The sequence below is a fragment of the Podarcis erhardii genome, assembly GCF_964252035.2.
Source record: "Podarcis erhardii genome assembly, chromosome: W".
Lineage (NCBI taxonomy): Eukaryota > Metazoa > Chordata > Lepidosauria > Squamata > Lacertidae > Podarcis > Podarcis erhardii.
The window spans coordinates 3,996,687-4,023,601 of NC_138506.1; the positions used below are offsets into that span (position 1 = coordinate 3,996,687).

At 43.6% G+C, this 26,915-nt stretch overlaps 1 protein-coding gene across 2 annotated transcripts in view; it reads right to left on the minus strand.

Moving 5' to 3' along the window:
* LOC309333219 (proteasome subunit beta type-7-like) overlaps positions 1-26,414 on the minus strand; it is a 51,573-nt gene extending 25,159 nt beyond the window's left edge. For both annotated transcript variants that reach the window (XM_081846639.1, XM_081846640.1), the window contains exons 1-6: positions 26,086-26,414; positions 20,934-21,027; positions 20,691-20,788; positions 20,200-20,340; positions 16,445-16,560; positions 2,671-2,729 (exon numbers count right to left, since the gene is read on the minus strand). In XM_081846639.1, the coding sequence (XP_081702765.1) occupies positions 2,671-2,729; positions 16,445-16,560; positions 20,200-20,340; positions 20,691-20,788; positions 20,934-21,027; positions 26,086-26,399 (822 nt within the window). In that variant the 5' untranslated portion in view covers positions 26,400-26,414. The remainder of the gene's footprint in view (positions 1-2,670; positions 2,730-16,444; positions 16,561-20,199; positions 20,341-20,690; positions 20,789-20,933; positions 21,028-26,085) is intronic.
* Between the last annotated feature and the right edge of the window lie 501 nt (positions 26,415-26,915).

Here is a 26,915-nt window from a genome sequence, read left to right on the forward strand (position 1 = left end):
AGAAGACATCTGAAGGCAGCCCTGTTCAGGGAAGTTTTTAATATGTGACATTTTAGTGTATTTTTTATCTCTGTTGGAAGCCGCCCAGAGTGGCTGGGGAAACCCAGCCAGATGGGCGGGGTACAAATAATAAATTATTATTATTATTATTATTATTATTATTATTATTATTATTATTATTATTATTATTATTTTCAACTAGGGAGGGGCGTGTTCCCTGGCTGAAAGATGAAGGAGAAGGAATGTGGCAAGACTGGAGGGGATCCTCACTTCAATTCTTCCATATAAATGTGGTTATAAGCTGTTTCAAAATGGAAACTTGCTTCTTTCTTCTGGTCAGAGGACAGAGCAAGCTGCTCTGTCTAAAGCATTATTAATATAGTAATGGTGATGATTTTTGGATGAAGAGTGGTATGGAAATGAATAAACCAGTAAAATCATAAATAAATGAAAAGACTGCCAAGGCAGTACAGTCAGGTGTGAAGACCCTGGGGCAAATGGGGCAGCCCCTCTTTTGTGATGCTTCTGCACCTTGACAAGTGACACCACAGGCACACAAAGTATTGGTCTTCTCCATTCTCAACACATCCACTCCCAATCAAGAATAAAAGCTCAGAATTGCTGGGTTAGCACTGGCCTGCTAATCTGAGTCTTGTGAACTCTGCGAGGGTGACACAGGAGCCTGGCCTATCTAGATGTTCACTGTGACTAAAGTAGCGATATTACCAGGATAGAAGCAGTTAAGATCCAACTCATTAATACAATCACCCATCAAGTAAAAATGTTGGGTTGAAGGTGATTCCTTTCCCAAGACAAGCTGTCAGCTTCAACTGAGTGCTGAGTCACATTTTGCTCTTCTGTGAGGATATATAGAACCTCCAACAGTGAACACCTCTGGCAAGGGACAGGTAGGGGCTCTTCCATTACTCTGCACTGGGCTTCCTTCAAAGGACTCAGAAAGCAAAGTCCATTGTTTTCAGACACTCAGAGGCAAGTAGCATCAGCTACCACGGCCAACCAAAATTAATGGATTCCTGTTTATGCTCAATTCAGCAGCCAATTAAAAATGCAGCTTGATTGTGTACATGACAATTGTTTAAATCAGGTTGGCCTTTAAGCAACTAGAAACATAGTATTTTCTGCTCCCATTTTTAGCCAATCTGCTGTTTCAACACACAAATATGGTACAGTAGTACCTCTGGTTACGTACTTAATTCGTTCTGGAGGTCTGTTCTTAACCTGAAACTGTTCTTAACATGAAGCACCACTTTAGCTAATGGGGCCTCCTGCTGCCATGCCGCTGCCGCATGATTTCTGTTCTCATCCTGAAGCAAAGTTCTTAACCAGAGGTACTATTTCGGGGTTAGCGGAGTCTGTAACCTGAAGCGTATGTAACCCGAGGTACCACTGAGTACTGAGGATTTCACCCTTGACAAGCTGGGAGTAGAGAACTACTAAGCCACAAAAAGTGACTTCAATGCCAGTCTCCACTTAAAAAAACCCTCAAGGGCACAGAATGTGGCTTTCTGAAGAACATGCACAGACTGTTGTTGTTTAGTCGTTTAGTTGTGTCCGACTCTTCATGACCCCATGGACCAGAGCACGCCAGGCACTCCTGTCTTCCTGCAGTTTGGTCAAACTCATGCTGGTAGCTTCGAGAACACTGTTCAACCATCTCATCCTCTGCCGTCCCCTTCTCCTTGTGCCCTCCATCTTTCCCAACATCAGGGTCTTTTTTTCAGGGAATCTTCTCTTCTCATGAGGTGGCCAAAGTACTGGAGCCTCAGCTTCACGATCTGTCCTTCCAGTGAGCACTCAGGGCTGATTTCCTTAAGAATGGATAGGTTTGATCTTCTTGCAGTCCATGGGACTCTCAAGAGTCTCCTCCAGCACCATAATTCAAAAGCATCCATTCTTCGGCGATCAGCCTTCTTGATGGTCCAACTCTCACTTCCATACATCACTACTGGGAAAACCATAGCTTCAACTATACAGACCTTTGTTGGCAAGGTGATGTCTCTGCTTTTTAAGATGCTGTCTAGGTTTGTCATTGCTTTTCTCCCAAGGAGCAGGCGTCTTTTAATTTCGTGACTGCTGTCACAATCTACAGTGATCATGGAGCCCCAGGAAGTAAAATCTCTCACTGCCTCCATTTCTTGCCCTTCTATTTGCCAGGAGGTGATGGGACCAGTGGCCATGATCTTTGTTTTCAGATTAAAGACCCAATAATCACCCATACGTTTCACTTTTCCACTCATATCTTAAAGAGCCAGGCACAAAATATCTGGAAACACCAGCATTTGAGGAAACATCAGTTACGTGTTTAACACATCCTGCAGAATTCCTGCAATTACATCCACAAGGCACAGGTGTCAGAATTGTACTGATTTTTCCATGAGAACATAGGTAAACACATTTTACAGTTTTATGTCTAACTCAAGTTTTGTGCATATTTATTAGCACAGAAACAATACTTTGGATAATCCCCACAGAAGACAACAAAGTGACTCTTCAGACTGTTGTAGCATTGCTGTAACTGAAAACCAACCATTAAAGATCATTCAAAGGATTAAAGACTAATAAGCAACCCCATCCTACAAATCACACTATGCTACTATCACAATTACACAAATAAACAGTGGGAGTACAGGAGGCAGAGAGAATGTTTACCTCCATGTCAGGCTTGAATTTGTCTTCAAAAACTGCCATAGCTGCCAATGAGCCTGAACCTGAAAAGAGCAAGAAGTTTTCATTTTAATTTTCACTAGTGTTACGTCCAATACACCATTATGGTTTTCAAATGACAGAACAGAAAAGGCAATGATGAGACAAGAACTTTACAAATACTCATTTACATTCCTATACAGTGGTACCTCAGGATGCGAAAGGGATCCGTTCTGGAGCCCCGTTCGCATCCTGAATGGAACGTAAGACGCGACGGCACGTGCCGCATTTTGCCGCTTTCGTGCATGCTCATGACATCATTTTGAGCGTCTGCGCATGCGCATGCGCAAGTGGCGAAACCCGGAAGTAACGCACTCTGTTACTTCCGGGTTGCCACGGAGCGCAACCCGAATGCGCTCAACCTGAAGCACATTCAACCCGAGGTAGGAATGTATATTTGCTTTGCTACTTTAGAGCAGCATCTCTTATTCAAGCTCAATAACAAACAGAGCCGTACTCTGAAGAAAGGCAAAGGGGAAAAGCAGGTTGATAACTCATACCAAGATGGGAAGATGCAGTCTCATCCGCAGATGCCCACTAACAACCCCCAAGTTCGTAAAGAAGGAGGGGGTGGGGGCACTGGATGGAAAGCCCCCGAGGGAGTCTGGATCTCCCGGACGCTGTCCCCAGGAGCGCCCAAGTTCCATTTCTTAAGATGAAAAATTGGATTTATGTTTTGGACATGCTTTGAGCGAGGATGGGGAAATTAATCTGCCAATTAAGCCAGCCACTGAGGTGCCAAAAGAGACGGAGTGGAAGGATAACATCTAAGCTGGTATGTTGGAACGGAACGGAAATGGGGGGGGGGGGTAAAAGCTTTTTCTACTATAGGACTCAGATTTATTATAATACTTGGCAAAAAAACCCAGAAAAATAATTTACATCATTTATAGCAAGCGAGAATGAAAAGTTTATATTCGTTGATATAAATATGGCTTTAAACTATAAACTGTGTGGAAATAACAATAAATAATTAAAGATTTTGATCTTTGAATTGTCTGGAAGAAGATAAAAGATTCCCCAATTGTTGATATTAGACAGAAGCAGGATCTCATTAGCTGCTGGAGAGATGTTAAAAATTTTTGGACGGTTTCCTAGAATGAGTCGAAGGAGTGATGACACAGTTTTAATTTGGAAATCCGCCATGATGGAATAAGACCGAGCTGCAGAGTTATAAATAGTCATAGGGGGAGGTGAGCTCTTAATATGTCATTATATTTGTATTTCAAGCATGATTTGGTAAATCTCCCCTGGAAAGGCTAATGTTTGATGCAACCGGTCTGGGAAAATTAATGAGCAGACGCCAAGAATTGCTTCATTGGAACTGAGAGAAGATAGCGGCTGCCAGCAGCGAAAAGATTTTTGGATTGATTCGGCAGAAATACCAGTGGGTGAGGAGATGTTGCATGGACAGAGGAGTATCACACAATTAAATCCACACAGAAACATACGATTTTATTTCAACTCACCTGTGGAAACAACTTGAAGACAGTGAAAGAAGGAAAACAACAGGAAGATTTGAAGGAACTATTAGAAATGACTGGCAAAAGCAGCAGAAACATGAGATGATCAGAGCCCCCCCCCCGAACTCAAGCATTTGTTGTTGTTGTTTAGTCGTGTCCGACTCTTTGTGACCCCATGGACCAGAGCATGCCAGGCACTCCTGTCTTCCACTGCCTCCCGCAGTTTGGTCAAACTCATGTTCGTAGCTTCGAGAACACTGTCCAACCAACTCGTCCTCTGTCATCCCCTTCTCCTTGTGCCCTCCATCTTTCCCAACATCAGGGTCTTTTCCAGGGAGTCTTCTCTTCTCATGAGGTGGCCAAAGTATTGGAGCTTCAGCTTCATGATCTGTCCTTCCAGTGAGCACTCAGGGCTGATTTCCTTAAGAATGGATAGGTTTGATCTTCTTGCAGTCCATGGGACTCTCAAGAGTCTCCTCCGGCACCAAAGCATGGGAAGTCCCAATAATAAAAAAATTATAATTTGGCAGAATATTTGGATTATTTGATATGTATATGTAGAGTTTGGAATATTTAATGTAATTTGATTGGATTGTTAAATTGGAAAATCTAATATATATACATTAAAAAAAAGATAACTCATACTAAGCTCCCTGCGGAAGCTGTACCAGGGTTTAGTGGGAGCATGTTCAGCTTTTATTTCTTGAACCCCAGCCCCCTTCCCAAATGCTTTTGAAAATATTCTCAATATCAAAAGTGAATAGTGGTGTGGTATGGCAGAGAGGGTGGTGGGTGGTCCTGCTGTTCAAGCCAAATAAAAAAATCCTACTGGGTATGACCAAGCCTTTAGAAGCACCAGAAGCACCCCTCTAAATCCTGTAGTTGTTTTTTTTTTTTATAGATTGGGGCAGCATTTCTAGAACAGCTGAGATATTTTCTAGAAAAATATATACTGAGCCACGTATGACCAAGCCAGAAGCTCTGAGAAGAGGCAGACTAGGGCTTTAAAATCATTTGGATCAGCTGAAAGGAACAGATTATTTCAGTGGGTTGGTTTAGCACATGCACAGAAAGATATAGGAATCCGGGTGGCCATTCAGTCTCATCTACCCCAGTTCAATTGTGTTTTATTTTATTGGTTTCTGGATTGTTTCTAGTTTGCACTATAAAACATTAAGGCAGAGCACACCAGAGTGGCAAACATGAATCACGCACAAAGGTTTAAACACACACATTTGGTGATTTCAAGAGCTGTCCTACAAAAACACTAACAGAAGAACCCCCTTTCCGATGTCAGCTCCAGGCATTACAAGTCCATGCAAAGAGCGGCTATGAACTATTTGGCAATCTTAAATAAGCTTTGTTCAGAAGAGAATGTGAATCTTCCCTGCATAGACATCATCATCATGTTTCAGTGCAGCCCAGACAGTATTTCAGGATGATCTGCTTTTGGAGACTGAATAAAGTTAGCAACAATTTTTTATGCCAATTAGATTTTTTGGCATTTATTACTTTTTAACTTGTTTTGCATACCACTATCTGTTTAGCTGGGTCACCCAGAAAGCCATATTTTCCATTTAAAATGATTTGTGTACATCACTTGACCACCTCAATGGTTTAGTAAAGAAAAAGGCAGCGATTAAAGAGTTTCAAATGAGGTGTCCTGCTGATTTTATTAAGTCTGCTGAATGTATAATGAAAAGGGAGACGCTGATAGTGACATTGCTGAGAAAATACAGACTATCTTATCTGAACCATTTAAGGAGGTCCAATTATAGATCAAATTTAAAGGGTAGAGGCAGATTTACAGACACAAATCAATGAACATGGTAATTCCAGCGAATGTGACAAAGACTCCTCCTGTTATGGAATATTGCTGTGGTTGAGGATCATTACCTTTACAGTACCAAATACATCACATTTATAATAATTTATTATTTGTACCCCAGCCACTCTGGGCAGCTTCCAACAAAGATTAAACATACATTAAAATGTCACACATTAAAAACTTCCCTGTACAGGGCTGCCTTCAGATGTCTTCTGAATGTCAGGTAGTTGTTTATCTCTTTGACATCTGATAGGAGGGCATTCCACAGGGCGGGCGCCACTCCCTAGAAGGCCCTCTGCCTGGTTCCCTGTAGCTTTGCTTCTCGCAATGAGGGAACCACCAGAAGGCCCTCGGCGCTGGACCTTAGCGTCCAGGCAGAATGATGGGGGTGGAGACGCTCCTTCAGGGTTTACAAAGCATCTTCTTATACTCCAGGCAATGGCTATTTGTTTTTGCCTCGGAGCCACGTACAGCTCCATTTTCAAAAAGGTAGGAATGGGAAACAAAAAGGAATTCTTTGCAAGTGACGAACAGGAGAGGAGAGCAACATGCACAAAATATGCCAGCTGCCAAAAATAGCAAAGAAGAACTGTGCTGAACCACAAGGAGGTCAAAGTGAAGTCCTGTAGTGCTGCTCTGGATGCAGTTTATGAGGCGAGCCTTATTGCCAAGCTCCCCACAACAGGAATAAGCAGAATCAGGTGGAATAAGAGGCAAGCAAGGTGTCTGGAAGAGCCTCACATTGGAGTTTTAACAGGCAAGACAGAGCTGCAATTTGCCAGAAGAAATATTTTACAACAATCTGTTTTTTATGTAATTTATATCTAGGCCTTCCTTCTGAAACAGCCCATTTTGCATTCACATGCTAGCAAAATTCCCAACATTTTGGAAGGCAGGGGATGAGTAGGGCGTGAATAGAGAACATACTGTAAAGATATATACACAGACACGAAGTTACCACCAGCCCGTTCCCCAACCAGGTTCTGATTCCCATCTTTGCAGCTGCAGCACTCTCCTTTTTGACTTTCAAAGAAGAGCCTTAATGGATTCAAAGACTGGATATTGCTTGGGGGGGGGGCGCACACCCTATCTTTCACCCCAAGCACTCGTCAGCTCTCTCCCTGGAGCAGAGGAGGTGCTCTGTCCAGGAACTATGTTCTCAACTATGGGAGGCAGCCTCTTTCTGCACAGCTTCACCCTGGTTTCCCATTTCTTGATCATGCTGGTGTGTGACCAAGACACAGAGCTGGCATTTTAAACGATGGATATCATGGCATATAGCTCGGCAAAAACTACACAAAAGTGTTAATAAAGTAAGAGGCACTAAACCAGAACATTGGGTGACAAGCCTGGGTAACAGACAACCCTCGCTTTCCCAAAGCACCACAAAATACTCAAGGCAGCTTCAGCAACTAGCTCATGCTCTTCAATGCCAGAAGCCCGCAGTCAACAGGCCTGCATCTGGGGACAGGAGCTGCATGTAGCTCTCTGGATGCCATGCGCCCCCCAACACTGAAGAGAACTGCACAACACTGGTCACAAGGCAGTCTGCATCTGCGAGAGCATGCTCTTAAAATGCCTGATGCAGCACCTGCCCCTACACCAGCCTACAACCATCTTACAACCTGCTGTGGGCCAGGCTCTTATTGAGCATGCTACAAGCAAAGGAGGAACGTGCCTCTTGACGTGGCATTTCAATTGTGGAACATCCCCACATAATTTCATAGGCACCAACTTTGTCATCTTTCACAGTGCCAATTCAAAACTTTCGTGCTTGCTTGAGCTGCTTTGCGTGTGTAGTCCCTCTATTATATTTTGCTGCCTTGTAAAGTTGTTTTGGCTGTATTGTATACGTGGGGCTTTTGTGGTTATATGGCCACTTTTGGTCTTATTGTGCAAATATCTTAACTGATAAGGGGTGGTGTCAGGGAACTGCCATCAGCTCAGAGGCGAGAGGGTGTGACAGGTGTCAGAGGGCCAAAGGGCCAAGGGCAGCACCGGCGGGTTTACTGGAACCCTTACCGACACCGGGGAGACCCTGGGAGGTGGTGTCCATAGATTTCATGACAGATCTGCCCAGGTCACGAGGAAAGACGGCGGCGGCGGTCAACCTGCTGACCAAAATGTGTCACTTCATGGCATGTTCCCACGCGGTGACAGCCGAGGAAAGGGCCAAGCTGTTCGTGGATCACGTCTTTCGACTGCATGGGACCACACTGAGGGTCGTCTCCGATCACGGAAGACAGTTCACCTCATGGTTCTGGTGTAAACTCATGAGCCTGTTGCAGGTAGAGGTGAGCTTCTTGACGGCAAGACACCCAGAAACCAACGGGCAAGCCGAAAGAGCCAATGCCATATTGCAGCAGTACCTACGCTGCTACGACAGCCAGAGGCAGAACGATTGGGTGGAGAAATTAGCACTAGCTGAGTTTGCATATAACAATGCTGAACATGTGTCCACGGGGATGAGCCCCTTTATGGCCAACTACGGGTGTCACCCCAGGGCCTTGCCAGGACCGGCGAGGGGGAATGGAGTGTTCCAGCGGCAGAGCCGTTTGCAGAAGAGATGGAAGCTTTGCACCAGCAGCTCCAACTGAACCTGGAAAGGGCCAAAGAGGTATATAAAAAGCAGGCAGACAGGCATCGCAGGCCAGGAGAGGTCATACAGGTCATACAAAGTGTGGTTGTCATCCCAGGGGGTGCCCTTAAGGGGGGTTTGCAAAAAACTGCAGCCTAGACAGCTGGGGCCCTTTGAGGTAATCCATCAGGTCAACCCAGTGACATTCAGGCTGAAATTGCCGGACAGCATGAGAATACATCCGGTGTTTCATAGGTCCTTACTTTCGCCTTATAGGGAGGGACACGGCTCCCCGGGAAGGGAAGAAGGGGTGTCCACCCATCCACACGTAGAGGAGAGGGAACGCTGTAATGAAGTAACGGAAATATTCGATTCCAGGTGGAAAGGGCACCAGATAGAGTACTTGGTGGCCTGGGAGGGGGAACCCAGCTCAGAAAATGCGTAGGTTCCCGCAGGCTCCATCACAGAGGAATATCTGGTGGAGGAATTCCATGCTCTGTTCCCACACAAGCTAAAACCCCAAGGGAGATTCTTTGACTAAGTGTTTGGACCCACGGACGACGAGGGGGACTTCGTAGGCTTTCCATCCTCAGGGGGAGAGGACGGACTACGGAACGAAGTCGAGGAGCTGTCTGAGGGGGAGGAATCTGACTGGGACTTCCCGTCAGCAGGGAGGAACACGGGAGGATGGGAAGCAGTTTTTGAATCCACGGAGGACGGTGACTATTCTTTCCGGGGTCCCCCCCCCCTTCTACCAGAGTCCAGGAGGGGGATGCTGTTAGAGACCCCACCAATGGGGACGGGGGCTTGAGGGGGGTGGGTGGATGTCAGGGAACTGCCATCAGCTCAGAGGTGAGAGGTGGAAGGGCACTTGGGTTACAGGGAGCCTCCGAAGATCGTGCGAAGCAGCTCTTCCTCCGGGGAGGAGGGAAGCCTCCAGTGGGGAAGGGATGCAGGGATCGGAAGATGCTAGAGAGAGCTGCAACACCGAGCCTGAGCAAAGTGGGGGGGAGGCAGGTCCCCCTTTGCCAATGCGCACTCTGCGCAGTCGGTTTACGCGCAGAGAGGAGAGGAGAAGGATGGGGGTCAAAAGACTGTTATGCTGGGGAAAGTTTAAGGACCGCCCACTCCCAGATTCTGCTAGCGACTGAGCAGACATGGACTTGAGACGCTCTGCACTGTAAATGTTTTTGTACAGATAATAAAGCCTGGAAAAGACTGGTGGGTGTCTTGCCTCTTCGCTCTCGAGCAACCATGCCGGCACCTAATAGGTGGTTTAAAAAATATTTTAAAATAAACTGATCAGGGCACATAAGTTTCTCAGTGTTACCTGCATTTAAATTAAAAACAGCCTAGAAATAAGTTCTACACCAATCTCAAAAGAAAGAATAAGAAGAAAGGGAATATTTTCTGTGAACTGCCCTCTTTTCTGTAAACCGCCCTGAGATCTCTGGGTATAGGGTGATATATTAATAATAATAATAAATAATAATAATAATATCTGAATGATGTTCTCTTTACAGTTACATTACAGAGTCACAGCATTCCTTTTTATACATCTGATGACCTAGAGATACTTTTTGTGTTTTAAAATGACCTTGCTGTCCCATATTTAACAGATATTGGACTTGTCCATTTGCACACTGCAGTTAGCAGCCTTTTGAACGTCAAACATTCAGTGAAGAGTGCTTTCTTTTACTAAATAGCCTTCTGCATCTTCCAGCACTCCTGTTTGCTGCTGCCACACTGGCAAACAAATGAACTGTGAAGAGAGTAACATTTAGATTTCTCTAATCCATCAGTGTCAACAGTCCCTGACAGCGCACTTATTCACAAATGCTCATTGTTATTCAATTTGCTGCTCCTCCTAGGTAGATATCCAGTGCTCTCCACAGACCCATCGATCGGCATCATTTTTCACTCTGGTTCCTGGCTGAGAGGCCTGGTCTCTTGGTGGCATTGCCTGTGCGGCAGACAGACATTGCCAATGCATGAAGAGCTGATTTATGAATATGAAACAATACTGGTGCCAAGAGATCAGCCTTAGCCACAAGAGACCACCAGAATGCATCTTGCTGCTTCCCAAGTCTGAAGTACAGACTTCAAGCCCTTTAATTGTATGCATGCATTTCATTATATAGCCATGGCCAGAAGCTTTTCTAGACAAGCCAGCAATCAGACAATCTTGCATCGTTTGCTGAAATCCGCATTTGTCCTTTGTCAGCATAAACACTTTAATTTGATGTTCTCACTCCTGAGTAAGCACTGAGTATGTTTTAAATTCCTTCTAAGGAACGACACTGGTCTCTTATTTAGGAACAAAATGCTGGATTTCTATTCTTTGCCTGTTTTGAGCAACAATACAGAGGCCTTACACGCACACACATGTAAAATATTGCTTAAAACAACAAGAGAAAGGTATGGGGAAATTAGTATTCAGTTTGTAGATACATGGAGGAATCATGGAATAGCAATACTGCTGCCTTGTGTGTGCCTAACCTCTGATCAAATATGAGCAGGTCTGAGTATTTACTATTCTGCTGTGATAGCTAATTCCTTCTGGCTTAAATATGTATTCTCTGCCACCAACCTAAGTGTGGAGCTTGTCAAAATGTTGAGTTTAAAAATCATGCTAATATTTTGGCACATAAGAGATCAGTCAGCCTTCACAGGAGTACTAAAAACACAAACTGTGTTCATATTGCATCACATCTGCCCATCAAAAGGTTACGGTCCTTTCTTTCCAGAAGAGGCCCAAACTGGGTTGTGTCAATGTAGAGGCACTGCAAGACATTCATGTCTATGCCAGTTATCCATCCCAAGAACAGAGCTTGAGGGCATGAATTTTGATGTCTGGTTTTATGATCATTTTAAGATTGTAATCCCTAAGCCTTAGGTATGCTGCACACTGCAGCAAGAAATTCATTCTTCAGTCTCTCAGTTTGCCATATCACATTTAAAACATGACCCTACATTTGGACAAATTATTTTTTCCCCATATAAATTTTTATTGGTTTTCCATTGATTATACATATATACAGTCCAGATTACATAAATTGCATATAACATAGCTGTTACAAGAATCATATATATAGTACACAGTTATTTTGGGCTCCGCCGAGCCTCGGACTTCCCTTCACTTCATTGGTAAGTATCAGATAATTTCTAAAGTTACGTGTTTTATCTCCTTTACATATTTGCCAAACACTGTTAGAGTTGTTCCAACCCTGCCAGAGTCATCGAAGTTCTATACTTATCTCTTATATACGTCAGATATTTGTTCCAATTTTCATGAAACTTCTGGTCATCCTGGTCTCTTAGTATTCCTGTTATTCTAGCTAGTTCAGCATAATTTATCATCTTGATCTGCCAGTCATTTATAGTAGGTATTAATTCCATTTTCCAGCTTTGGGCTAACATAGTTCTAGCGGCCGTTGTGGCATATAGAAACAGATTTTTGTCCTCTTTTTTGATTTCCTTGCCAACTATTCCTAGCAGGAAAGCTTCAGGCTTTTTGGGAAAACTATACTTAATTTTTTTTTTAAGTTCGTTGTAAATCAGTTCCCAAAAGCCTTTTACTTTACTGCATGTCCACCACATATGATAGAACTCACCATCCCCCTCTCCACATTTCCAGCGTTTCTTAATCTTCAGTTTATAAATCTTAGCCAATTTCACTGGTGTGAGATACCACCTATAAATCATCTTCCAGAGGTTCTCCCTTAGTGCCGTACACGCCATGAATTTCATATTTACATTCCACAATTCTTGCCACTTTACAAAGTCAATCTTGTAACCAATATCTATGGCCCATTTTATCATGGCCTCCTTCACCTCTTCGTCTTTTGTATACCAATCCAGTAAGAGGTCATACATCCTAGATGATGTTTTGTTTTTACCTTCTATGACTTCCACATTAAATTTAGATTTTGTATCTTCAAATCCCAGTTTGTTTTTATCATCTTTTAACAGATCATTCACTCGATGGTATTGCAGCCACCCCATGAGTACATTCTTTACCTCCTCATAGGGCTTGAGTTTTATGCCCTGATCAGTTTTATTGATAAGATCTTCATAGGTAGCTTTTTCCCCCTCCATGTTAGTTTTTTTGACAGTTAAGACATCTACTGGTGAGATCCACCATGGGGTTTTCTTTTCCAGCAGGTTCTTATTTCTTTCCCATACTTGAAATAATGGTCCTCTAATTATATGATTTAGAAAGCCTCTATGAACTTTCACCTTTCTAAATCCAAGATATCAGTATTCTCTAGCTTTATCCAGTCTTTCACCCACGTTAAACAAGCCGCTTCGTAATATAAACTCAAATCTGGTAAAGAAAACCCCCCTCTTTCTTTTTTATCTACCAGTATTTTCATTTTTATTCGTGATCTTTTTCCCTGCCAAATGAATCTCGCTAAGATCCTTTGCCAGTCTTTACACTGTTTTAGTCCTTTCATTACTGGTATAGTTTGAAACAAAAATAACATTCTGGGCAGGACATTCATTTTAATAGCCGATATCCTCCCTAAGAAGGAAAGTTTCAATCTCTCCCAGATTTCTAAATCTTTCTTGACACCCTTCCAAGTAGTCTCGTAATTATCTTTGTATAAGTTTATATTTTTTGCTGTGATCCACACTCCTAGATATTTTACCTTCTTAGCAACCATAATTCCCGTCCTTTGTTCTAGCTCTACTATATCTTCCTTGGTTATATTTTTTGTTATCATTTTAGTCTTATTCCTGTTGAGCTTGAGACCTGCCACTTTTCCAAATTCTTCTAGTTTCTGTAGGGCTTCTTGTAAACTGTTCTTAGGATCTTCCAATGTTAATATCAGGTCATCTGCAAATGCTTTTATTTTGAATTCCTTGCTTCCTACCTTAATTCCTTTAACCTCCGGTGTTTCCCTTAACCTTTTATTAAACACTTCCAACACTGTTATAAATAACAAAGGGGATAAGGGACAGCCTTGCCTAGTCCCTTTGGCAATATCAAAGGCCTCCGATATATTGTTGTTTATTATAAGTTTGGCTTTTTGCTCTTGATAAATAGCCTCAATACCTTTTCTAAATCCTTCACCAATTCCCATCGTTTTTAAATTTTCCTTCATGAAACGCCAGGAGACGTTGTCAAATGCCTTCTCGGCATCAATGAAGATCAGCGCCGCCTGCTTGTCTATTCTACTATCCAGATATTCAATAATGTCTATCACATTTCTTACGTTGTCTTTCAATTGTCTCCCCGGGAGGAAACCCGTTTGGTCTTTATGGATTCTTTTATTTAAGACTTTTTTTAACCTTTCCGCCAATACGTCTGCGAATAGTTTATAGTCGTTATTTAATAATGAGATAGGTCTATAGTTTACCTCTAAGCCATCTGTATCTTTTTTAGGGATTAAGGTAATATACGCTTCTTTCCAGGTGTTTGGAATTCTCCCTTCTTTTAGTACGTTGTTCATGACTTCACATAGCACTGGGGAAAGTTGATCACTTAATATTTTATAATATTTAGCCGAGATACCATCTGGCCCCGGCGCTTTTCCTGTTTTCATTTTTTTTATTGCTTTCCTAATTTCTTCCTCTGTAATTGTCCGATTTAGATATTCTCTTTCTTCAGTCGTGATCTGTTGCAGTTGGTATTTTTTAAAGTAATCTTCTATCTATCTCTTTTTCTCTTTTGTATAATTCCTTATAGTATTTCTGAAATATCTTCTTTATCTCTTTTGGGTCCTCCACTATCCTTTCTTCATCCCTTATCTTACATATCGTGTTTTGTTTTTTCCTCTCTCTTAATTGCCACACCTGGCGTGGACAAATTATTTAAACAGTAGATTGAAGTTGTCTATACTGAAGGCAGCCCTGTTTAGGGAAGTTTTTAATATTTAATGCTGTACTGTTTTTAACACTTGATTGGGAGCCGCCCAGAATGGCTGGGGAAACTCAGCCAGATGGGCAGGGTATAAATAAATTATTTTTATTATTAATTATTACTACTACTACTACTACTACTACTATTATTGATATTTACCAGACCAGAGATTTGCACAATATACCCCATGTCATTCCTGTAATGAAGCATTGTCAGGTATGCAATAGCCCAACCCTAAGCACGTTTACTTGGAAACAAGTGCTGTGGACTTCAGTGTGGTTTGCTTTTAAACATGCTGGAATTGCAGCCTTCTTCTTCTCTTTTTAAAGGAATAGCAGACAGATTAATACTGTCAGGCTTCATAGGCTTAGAAGCCTATTCCCATTTAATGACAGCAGTCCTTACCAGTCAGATTTCTTTCACTGGGTGCAGCGAACAATATTCATAGGATAGCCATGCTCTACAGCTTCAAACAAACAGGGTCAAAGGATTCCTGGTGCAAGGCAGACATGAATCCTGCAGTTTTGGGTCACTAATCATTCACTATACAAATGCAGCAAGGTTTATTGTTCAGCAGTTTAATAATTTATAAGTTTCAGGACACATTTATAAATATTAATCCAATTTCATATTTTATGTTAATTCATATAAGGGTCTGAATAGAATAATACACCATAAATCCTATAATAGCATTCTTTCAAAAATAGATTTCATGCACAGAATAAATAATTTACTACTTTGTAGGGTACCATGGCACCATCTATTGGTGTAAAAAAGCTACACTCTGTTCTAAGCATTTTGTACAACTCTGCTTGTCTATGCCCAGGAGTCCAATTTTCCCTAACACTGGCATGAAAGAACATCAAAATCAAACAAACAGATGCAGTAATTTTGGAGTACACCTCTTCCATAATCTAACTAGGGCTATCTGTAATAGAGATGCTTCTATGATTTGTGTGTGTGTGTGTGTGTGCGCGCGCACACACACACACACACACACACTCACACACACACATCATTTCTTCAAGTAATTTAAGAAAAATGTTTGACCCTAGTAAACACAGAGGTGTTCTTGTTTTTGTACATATAGGCAGGCAAAGCATTAAAGCAAAGTGAAATTGGGGTCAGAATGAACTGAATCTATGTGAACAAACATCCATAGTAGTAGTAGTAATAATAATAATAAATTTTTATTTATATCCCGCCCTCCCCAGCCGAAGCCGGGCTCTGGGCGGCTAACAACAATAAAATAATACAACATTCTAAAATCATTTCATTATAAAATTAATTCAAATCAAATTAATGGCAACCATTGGGCTAGAGTTCTGTGAAGATTGCCAAAGGAGGGAATCAGGCTGTGCCCTGGCCAAAGGCCTGGTGGAACAGCTCTGTGTCTTGCATTTGCCTATTAACTAATGCATCCATTTCAAGAACAAAACATTAAATTAGAAGCTCTCACACTCTCCACTGACAAGTGCTACACACCTGTATTTTCAGTCAGCTAACATTATTTTTGCTGCTGACAGCCCCTATATAAGCTACAGGGCTGCTTTAAGAAATCTGCAATCACCCTTACAGTGTAATTTCTCTAGTGGTTCTGATGGCATTTCGGAAACTTTGTGTGTGTTTGTTTTAATGTTCTGATGAAGAACCACTACCTTGGGATTTGAATTAGCAAACCATTTGTCATTCAGCATTGAAGCTACACTCTGGGAGTCACTTCTCTGGCAAATGTGCACAAGCTGTATTTCCCATCTCCCCACCAAGCCATTTACAATTTGCCAATTATTTAAATTATTATTATTAGGCATCAAGAGATATGATCACACAGAGTATGAGATCCCTGTTTTACTTTCACTTTCTACAACGCTAATGACATTTCAGAATCACACACAGGAGTAAAGATGAGGAAAGAAAAACTAATTACGACAGATTTCCACTAGTGGGCAGTGCAGTTACCTAAATTGTAACAGGGAAAGACTCACCCATTGTGACATAAGGCAATTTGTCAGTAGATCCATGAGGATAGATGCTGTAAAGATGGGCTCCAGTGACATCTACCCCACCCAGAACCAGGGCTGCACCAATGTAACCTTGATACCTGGAAGACATAAATGTGTTTAGCATAAGAGTGTGTGAACACCAGAAATGCATTCCAAACAGTGTTAGAAACTGGGGCATAAAAGCTAAGAGCCTAATGACATCTTAAACCTGCATTCCAGGCACTACAAGAATGCCTAGGTGCTTTTTCATTGGAAAAAAAGATTGTGGGGGATCTGCAAGCAGCGCAGCACCAAAAGAGCACAACCACAGCCAACTTGCCAAAGCAGGGGCAGGAGCAGGGCAAGCCATGCAGTTCTGTGCAGTTTTCTCTCCCTCTCAAAATGCACACAAACACCAGTGGTGGTGACAGTTTAAAGGCAGGGGCACTCCCCTCACCCTTCCTAGCAGAAACTATTTAAACCAATAAAAGGGAGTGGGAAAACAAGGGGGTTCCTTAAGAGTGTTGAAACGTCAAGACTCCTCTCATAAAACAGATGGGCTTCCCAGAGAGTAAAAAGCAGCTGCCCCAAAACCTGCACTCCCCGCCCCCCGCCCAGCTTATGCTGCGCAAACAGAAGTTGAGCAAAGAAGAAACATGGTGGCCGCGCACCAGGCAGCCTTCACCACTGGTTTGATTCACAGGGACTTGAAGCTTTCCCAAAGAAAGAGGGGTGGGGAGGAAGTGTTGCCTGTCTGCCCACCTGTCAGCTGCGCATTGCCCAAAGTCTCTGGCTTGCAGGACAGTGAGACCCAGCCAGAGAGACGTAGACACATGGTGTTGGCGGGTGGAGGCAGGCTCACAGAGCCGCATCTCTCTGGCCTTGCAAATTCAGCAGGCAGGAAGCAGCCCTTTACTCTGCAGTAAAGGGCTGCTTCCTGCTTGCCCGTTCTGCTAGGCCAGCGAATAGGTGGCATTCCTCACACAAGCCAGCCACCCATCCCCAGCAAGCAGCCACCCACACAGCAAAGGGGCACACTCTCTGCCTCTCCGCTGCCATTTTTCTGCCCCTCTCAGTAGGATGTGCCAGTGGCTCCAGACAGGGAGAATGGGCTCTGGAGGCTAGAAGGGTGAAAGCTTTTGGCAGGAAGGGCATGGAAGCAAAGGGCAGGAGGTGGACAAAACTGAAGCTTTCTTTGTTAGGCCGAATTGCTGCTATTAAGATGAATGTATTGCCAAAAATGTTGTTTTTGTTTCAAACACTACAGATTGTGGACAAGACGGAGTGCTTCCGGAAGTGGCAGAAAGATATTTCTAAATTTGTCTGGCAGGGCAAAAAGCCCAGAATTAAGTTTAAGATATTAACTGATGCGAAAGAAAGAGGGGGCTTTGCCCTGCCAGACTTAAAGTTGTATTATGAAGCCGCAGCTTTCTGCTGGCTAAAAGACTGGCTACTTCTCGAGGACACTGACGTACTGGATTTGGAAGGTTTCAACAATGCTTTTGGTTGGCATGCATACTTATGGTACGACAAGGTTAAGATCAATAAGGCCTTTAAGAACCATATTGTTAGGAAAGCAGTATTTAATGTCTGGACAAAATACAAAGACTTATTGGAAAACAAGACTCCGAGGTGGCTTTCGCCTCTGGAAGCTAAGGCCCGAAAAAGACCCAATATGGAGGCCAAATGGCCAAAATATTGGGAAATATTAGAAAAAGATGGAGACAATTGGAAATTGCAGAGTTTGGAGAAAATGAAGGATAAAGTGCAAGACTGGTTACATTACGCTCAGATTAAAGAAGTTTTTAAAAATGACAAAAAGTTAGGGTTCCAGGTGGAGAAATCGAAATTAGAAACAGAATTGTTAGAACCAAAGACTAAGGTACTATCTAGAATGTATAACTTGCTGTTAAAATGGAATACACAAGACGAAATGGTTAAATCGGCTATGATAAAGTGGGCACAGGACATTGGGCACAACATCATGTTTGAGGACTGGGAAAGGTTATGGACCACTGGGTTGAACTTCACCGCATGTAATGCTCTGAAGGAAAATGTAATGAAAATGATATATAGATGGTACATGACCCCAGTTAAACTTGCCAAAATATACCATTCGTCTGATAATAAATGTTGGAAATGTAAAGAAAATGAAGGAACATTCTTTCACCTCTGGTGGACATGCCCTAAGGTGAAGGCCTTCTGGGAAATGATATATAATGAACTGAAAAAGGTATTTAAGTATACCTTCACTAAGAAACCAGAGGCCTTCCTCCTGGGTATTGTCGGCCAGAAGGTGCTAAGGAAGGATCGAACATTTTTTATGTATGCAACAACGGCAGCAAGGATACTCATTGCTAAAAACTGGAAAACTCAAGATCTACCCACACTGGAAGAGTGGCAGATGCAGCTGATGGACTATATGCAACTGGCCGAGATGACTGGCAGAATCCGAGACCTGGGAGAAGAGAGGATTGAAGAAGATTGGAAGAAATTTAAGATGTATTTACAAAAACATTGTAACTTGGTTGAATGTTAAGAAGGATGCTAGATTATAAAAAATTGGCCACCACTAAACTAGATTTGAACTCGATGATAAGTGAGATTAAAGAAAACATAATTTTTTTTGGAGAATTGCTAGATTATATTTAAATGAGTGGATATAAGACCGTAAACAAGTTGATAATTTGCTTGGAAAAACCTTTTAACGATGTAAATGGGAGCGGGAGACGTGAGGGAGTCCAAAGAATTGATGAAACTACGTTGTGTTGGAAGTAAGATTGTTTATTATTTGTGTATTTGTATTCAAAAACTTTAATAAATATTTATTAAAAAAAAATAGGAAGCAAAGGGCAGGAGGAAGTGAGGCTGGACAGCTGGGGCGAGGGGGTAGTCCTCCCGACTCCCTCCCTTCACACAGATGCCACACAAAGTCTACATGCAACTGTGGTGTAGAGGAAGGGACCATGCAATGAGGCACACTGAAGCTTCTGGTTGTTTTCTCTCTCTTTTTGCAGTGAGGGGTCCTTTCCAATTCATCCTCTCCCCTAGCAGCCTTGGAAGAGACTCTGCCCTGGAGATCTCGTTTTTGCATAATCCTGCCTGCCTCCCACCAGCCCACCCACCCTCCTCTCTCCCGCCAGGCTCGCATTTGATTGACGTGATGGGGGTCACGCTCTTTCCCATGGTCAGCAGCTTGTTGCTGGCAAGTCCAAGCCTTTGTGCAGAAGTGTGCAGTGGCCTGGCAGCCACGGCTAGATGGGAGGTATTTCAACACTTGTATTTCGGGGTGGTAACAAAAACAGCAGTGAGAAAGAACCACAATTAAGGCTGCTTTGGGCCCCAGGGAGACATTCCTTTAGCCCATCAAATAGTTCCCTGGGGAGCAAGCAGAAAGGGAACGCTTCAGTCCTAGGACACTGCCCTTGGCTCTCCTGCGCAGCCAGAGATCTTGGTCACAAATCACATAGCTGGAAATCTCATTTTGGTTGCTAGGTGGCGCTACTGAGTCGAAAAAGAGATTGGAGACTGGTTAATTTTGAATGCTGATGACAAACACAAAAATTTCCATTTTTAAATGCTGCCCCTGGAGGCTTCTGCTTGTAAAATTGTTTAAACACACACATATTTTGGAGCATGTCACTCAGCTGCTGAACTTTCCCAACTACATGTGTCTGTATACTGCTTAACTGAATGAAGAGAGAAAGGGGAGGAGGCAAAGAGTGGCAACAGCACTGCTCAGTCCACAAGCCAGTTACCTGAAGAGCATCTGCTTGAGCATCCGGTTGGCGGTGACCACCCTTGGAAGCCGTCCAGTTGAGAGCGAGTGGAGCTCCATGTTGGAAGAGATCAACTGAGTTGTCATTTCTGTGACTGCAGCCGTTCCAGCCCCGCAACAACTGCAAACATATTTACTTCATTTAGTAAACAAGCAGCTTCTGAATAATTATCTAGAAGCCATGGCCACACTTGGTTGGCAGCCGCCCCACAAACCCCCGGAACACATTTGCCACTCTATAGGAATCAAGAGCTAACTAGACAGTCTTAGTCCATTAAAGCAGCTGGTCATTTTCAGGAGAGGACAGAGAAAGCCCTTTGTGAAACATGAACAATTAAATACCCATGCTTTTTCTTCCTACTTTTCCCTGGTTCCCTCCATTAGAAACAAATACTTTGCAACTTTCCACTTCCAGAAAATCTGTGGTCATAAGCAGGCCTAGAAAAAGGTTAGTAATATATATATACTTACTAAATGTTTGGAGATATATAGTGTATTTTTGAACAGTTCTTGTCAGCAACAACCATCCCTTCAGTGGCTCTTGTATCTGCTCCAAGTACTATCCCATCCTAGATAAAGAAAGGGAGATGGCAATCCTATGCCCACTTTCCTGGAAGCAAGTGTCACTAAGCTTAGTGGGACTTACTTCTGAGTAGACATGCATAGGACGAACACTGAAAAGCTGATATTACTGCAACAAGCATTGGGCCTCACCTTAAACACTACCCCAGCAATGGTGGTGCCAATCTTGTGGGCTGTGGGAAGACGCAGGCCCTTCTTGGTCCCCTCCACTTCAAGCTGAGAATTCCTACAACAGGAGGTAATCATGAAAATGAGGCACTGGTGCTAAAAATTAAAGTCTTCTCCATAAATAGTGTAAGGAGATCCTGACTACTCTAACTGCCAGAGGATGAGAAAGAAGTGAATGCAGCAAACGGAACCAATGCAAGCACCAAGCCCACCAACACCCCACTCCTCCCGATTTAATAAAAGGAAGAAAGCACTGTCAGGAAGTTAACCTACCCCCATCGCTCCCTGAATCTGGCCCCCTGACTAGTTCATTATAGGACACACACACCCCGGAAGCTGGTCATGCATTTAAAATTTAACTCTTAGAAATTGAAGGTTATAAGTAGATCCCGCTAGAATGAAATCCAACCTTACTTACCTTCTAAGTAAGCCTGCCCAAGGGCTGTTGGCTACAACAGTGGATCGCTTTTGCATGCTCCACACGCCCTATTGGGGAGCAGGCAAGTGTGTTTTCCCTTGGCATTTCAGCGCGCACACAAGCAGTTTGGAGCAAAAACAACAACCCTCACGCTCCCCCCACCCCTGCAATTCTCTTCTACCACCACCACCCCACCCCCCGCTATAATTGGGGGTGGGGGAACTAGCAACTGTTTGCTCCTATGGGAGGAGCTACGATTTGGCAAAAATGGGATTCATAGCACCGCAGTGTTGGAAGGGACCCGAAGAATCACCTAGTCCTAGTCCAGCTCCCTGCAAGGCAGGAATACGAAGCCGTCCCATGCAGGGATCAAACCTGCAACTGGGCAAACGTGGGATTATCAACATCAGGCTCTAAGCAACTGAGCTGCCCAGCAGGATAAAAAGGTGGATCTGACATCTTTCCGCAGGGCCCGCAAGATGGAGCTGTTCAGCCAGGGTTCAGCCTGACTCCCCCTCCCCTTTCATAAGCACTTGCATGAAAGGGGCTTCCCAATTTTTCTCACAGGCCCATACAAACACAAACAGCACAAATAGTTGGGCCTGGTGAGCATTTAAGGTCCCCAACCCTAATCTGCGGGTTGCCATCTGATTGGATTTTATTCTGATCTTGATCTGATTTGAGGATGTATTTTAATTGATTGATTTTATGTTAATATTACAGATAGGTAGCCGTGTTGGTCTGCCATAGTCAAAACAAAACAAATTCCTTCCAGTAGCACCTTAAAGACCAACTAAGTCAGTTCTTGGTATGAGCTTTCGTGTGCATGCACACTTCTTCAGATACACTGAAACAGAAGTGGGGCCAGTAATGGTGTTGTCCGGGTGTATGTGGCAGCAAAGTTGGCATCTGGGTTTATTGCAGGCTCTGGTGCCAGTGTCCGTGTTAGGTCTGGTTGTAGTATTATTGTGGGTTAGGAGTTGTTTAAGACTGGGTGGCTGTCTGTAGGCAATGAAAGGTCTTCCTCCCAGAGCTTGAGAAAGAGAACTGTCATTGTCCAGGAGAGGTTGTAGATCTCTGATGATGCGTTGTACTGTTTTAACTTGGGAGCTGTATGTGATGACTAGAGGTGTTCTGTTATTTTCTTTTTTGGGTCTGTCTTGCAGCAAGTTCTCTCTGGGTATCAGTCTGGCTCTGTTGATCTGTTGTCTAACTTCATCTGTTGGGTATTTTAGTTCTAAAAAGGTTTGCTGTAGATCTCTTAGGTGAGAGTCTCTGTCTGTAGAATTGGAACAGATGCGGCTGTAACGTAGTGCCTGGCTATATACAATGGACTGTTTGGTATGTTTGGGATGGTAGCTAGAGGCATGTAGATATGTTTGTCGGTCAGTTGGTTTACGGTATAAGGTGGTGTCTATGTGCCCATCCTGTATTTTTATAGTAGTGTCCAAAAAATGTATTTCTTGCATAGACTGATTCATTGTTAGGTTGTTAGGTTGATTGTGGGGTGAAAATCATTGAATTTCTGGTGGAAGGTGTCCAGGGTCTGTTGACCATGTGTCCAGATGATAAAAATATTGTCAATGTATCGCAGGTACAAGAGAGGTTTGAGTGGGTAGGAGTTTAGGAAACGTTGTTCTAAATCTGCCATGAAGATGTTGGCATACTGTGGGGCCATGCGGGTGCCCATTGCTGTGCCGCTGATCTGAAGGAACAGGTCATCACCGAATTTGAAGTTGTTGTGGGTAAGGACAAATTGGCAGAGTTTGGTGGCAAAGTCCGCTGTGGTTTTATCTGAAATGGTGTTCCTTATAGCTTGTAAACCATCGTTGTGTGGGATGTTGGTATACAGAGATTCCACATCCATAGTAGCTAGTATAGTATTGTTGGGAAGATTATTTAATGATTGTATTTTCCTCAGAAAATCTGTGGTGTCACGTACATAGCTGGGAGCACTGATGGCATATGGTTTCAGAACAGAGTCCATATAACCGGAGACACCCACTGTAATAGTGCCAATACCTGAAATGATGGGGCGTCCTGGATTTCCTGGTTTGTGTATTTTAGGTAGAAGATAGAAAGTTCCTGGTCGAGGTTCTGTTGGTGTGTTAGTGAGGATCTGTTCTAGGATGTGTGGGGGTAGCTCCTTAACAATCTTGTTCAGTTCTTTTTTGTATGGGGTCTGAGTCCAATTTTATGTAAAAGGCGGTATTGGAAAGTTGTCTGTGAGCCTCCTGAATGTAGTCAGTTTTGTTCATGATGACGACAGCTCCACCTTTGTCCGCTTCTTTAATTATAATGTCTGGGTTGTTTCTGAGATTATCTATGGCTCTCCTTTCAGCATGGTTTAGATTTTGTTGTAAGCGATGGTGTTTTCTGGTCACATCTGTTTGGATTCTGTGGCGGAAGCAGTCAATGTACAAGTCCAGTGTGGTATTGCGTCCATCAGGAGGGGTCCATGTGGAGTCCCTTTTTTGTGTAACACTTTTTCGGTGGTAGTTGGTGGTCAGTGTTCTGTTGGGAGGGTGGTTGTTGTTCTCCAGTGGGTTGAGAGGTGTTGTGTTGTGAAGTTGTTGCTTGTTCTGCTTTGTCTTGTTGTTGTGTGTGTTGAAAATACTCCTTCAGGCTTAAACGGCGGAAAAATGCTTCCAAGTCCCCGCAGAACTGGATCATGTGTGGGGATTTGGCAGGGCAGAATGACAGTCCACGTGAAAGGACTGATTCCTCAGCTGGGCTGAGTGCTTGCTGTGAGAGATTGACAATATTGTTGATCTTGTTTTGATTTGTAGCCTGTAGGTTGGAAAGGTTAGAGAGTTTCTTGTTTTTCTGTTTTTTCAGTAGCTCCAGTTGAGAGTGGTAAATGTTTTGTTTTTCCTTTTGGAACTCTTGCCAAGCTTGGTGGTTCCTGATAGAGTTGTCCAATACAAGGAGTTCCTCCTTTATTAGCTTCTGTTTAGAGTAGAGAATGCTGATCAGATGTTTGAGCAGCTTCTTAGAGAAAGTGTTGCATAGTTTTCTTGCATATTCAGTGGGATACGTGGATTGTAGAGGGTTCTTAATTCTAAGACCCTTGGGTATAATGTCCAGGTTCTTGCATTTAGTAAGAAAGAAGATATCAGTCTGTACCTGTGCAAGTTTCTTGGTGAGGTTGATGGACTTCCATTTCATGCGGCTCAATGTGGTGCCTTCCATAGTTCCAGTTACAGATAGGTAGCCGTGTTGGTCTGCCATAGTCAAAACAAAACAAATTCCTTCCAGTAGCACCTTAAAGACCAACTAAGTCAGTTCTTGGTATGAGCTTTCGTGTGCATGCACACTTCTTCAGATACACTGACTCTCACCTAAGAGATCTACAGCAAACCTTTTTAGAACTAAAATACCCAACAGATGAAGTTAGACAACAGATCAACAGATCAACATCACACATACCATCTCGGGACTATTTAATTGCTCATCGTCTAACATTGTGTATGCCATAAAATGCCAACAGTGTCCTTCAGCTCTCTATATTGGACAAACAGGCCAGACCTTACGCCAAAGAATAAACGGACATAAATTGGACATCAGGAATCACAAGACAGAGAAACCAGTAGGAGAACATTTCAATCTCCCAGGACATTCTATACAAGATCTCAAAGTAGCTGTTTTACTACAAAGGAATTTCAGAAATAGACTGGAAAGAGAAGCTGCTGAATTACAACTTATCACCAAACTCAAAACCATGGAAAAACCTGGTCTGAACAAAAACCTTGGATTCTTATCTCATTATACATGACAAAGCCATTTTTCACCTTTTCACCCCTTGCTTTTTCCTGTAAGACCTATTGCAGTCGTTAAGAGTCGTCAACAGGCTCATCACAGCTATCTGCCAATCACCCATTCCCACCACCCTTCTTAGTAATACCCCTCCCCACCTTCTCACTATATAGAAGGGTCTGGAAACTTCTGTTTCAGTGTATCTGAAGAAGTGTGCATGCACACGAAAGCTCATACCAAGAACTGACTTAGTTGGTCTTTAAGGTGCTACTGGAAGGAATTTGTTTTGTTTTGTTTATGTTAATATGTTATACATTTGATGTTGGCTGCTCTGAGCCCAGTTTTGGCTGGAGAGGGTGGGGTTTAAATAAAAATTATTTTTATTTTGATTGTTCCCGTTTCCCCGCCCCCCCCCCCCCCAAGCAAAGAACCTGAGCGCTATTTTCACCCTCTGGCAGCTGCCTAGTTACTGAGGAGGAAAGAAATCCATTCGAGGTTAAGAAACCCGCAGGTTTAAGCTTTCCAAGAGGTGGATAGTGACGAAGCGACAGCCCTTCCTTCTCTCTTTGAGATAAAGGGCGGGGAGAGGCAAGGTCCCCCCCCAGCCCGCTCACCCCATGGGCGGCCCTTGGAGGTCTGGCTCAGCCACTTCCGAGGGGGGGGCTCCTCCTCCCCCCTTCGGCCCCCGACCCCCCCTCCCGGGAAAGAACGAAGCATCCGCGGATCCTAGGGCGGCTTAAGCGATCAGGCGAATAAGGCCGCCGCTAAGGAAGATCCATGGGGAAACCGCAGCAGCACCGGCGCGCGCGTTACTTTATTACCGTTGTTGTTTCAGAAGAGCCCTTTCTCTCCCACCCGCGTGAGGGCCTCGCTAGGCCTCGGAGCCGCCCCGCCGGGCCCCCACGCCGCCTCCCCCGCTCTCCCCCCGCGGCCGCCACTGACCGGGCGCAGTTGTGGAAGCTGAATCCTCCGGCAGCGTCGGCCAGCGAAGCCTGCAAGACGGAGAGCGTCGCCATCTTGCTCGGGCTTGATGGGTTTCCCCTCAGGCGGCGGCGGAAGCGGAAGCGGCCTAGGCGGGATTGATGGAGGAGGCGAGGAGAGAGAAGGGGGGGAGGTCGCCGCCCCCGCCGCCTCTGTCGATGAGTCACGCGGAGGGCCCCGCCAGGTTTCCCGCCAAAACCTGAGGGAGGCGGGGGAGCCTCTGCGCTCGCCTTCCTCTCTGTGCTGCTGAAAAGGGACTTAAGGCCCTGCTTCATTCGTCGCGTTTAAACCACCCACCCGTCCAAATAAAAAGGTCTCTCTTTCTCATTTAAAACCCTGCGCGGGGCTTTCGATGATCCTTCATTCCGTTTTGTTTTCATTGATTGGTTAAAGAGGAGCAAAGGTTTCCTTTTTTTAATAAAAAAAGGATTTTTTTTATTAACAATTTCAACATAAGAAAATATCAAAACATGTATTCATTATTCCCCCTTCCCCACCTCCCTTCCTCACCCCCTCCAGACTTCCCTCCGCTCCTCTGATTTCTCACCACATATTCTCTGCATACTGTAAAATTGTACAATTCTTTATATTATCTGTCTACTATGTTAACAGTCAATAAATTTGTGTATGTTTATTCAAAACCTGCCAAGGAGTCCAATTCATTTCGTTGTATTTTAAGTAATTTGTAAAAAGTTTCCATTCTTCTTTGAAGGCACAGTTGTCCTTGTCTCGCAGTTTGTATGTCAGTTTAGCCAGTTCTGCATAGTTCATCAATTTTTCTTGCCACTGTT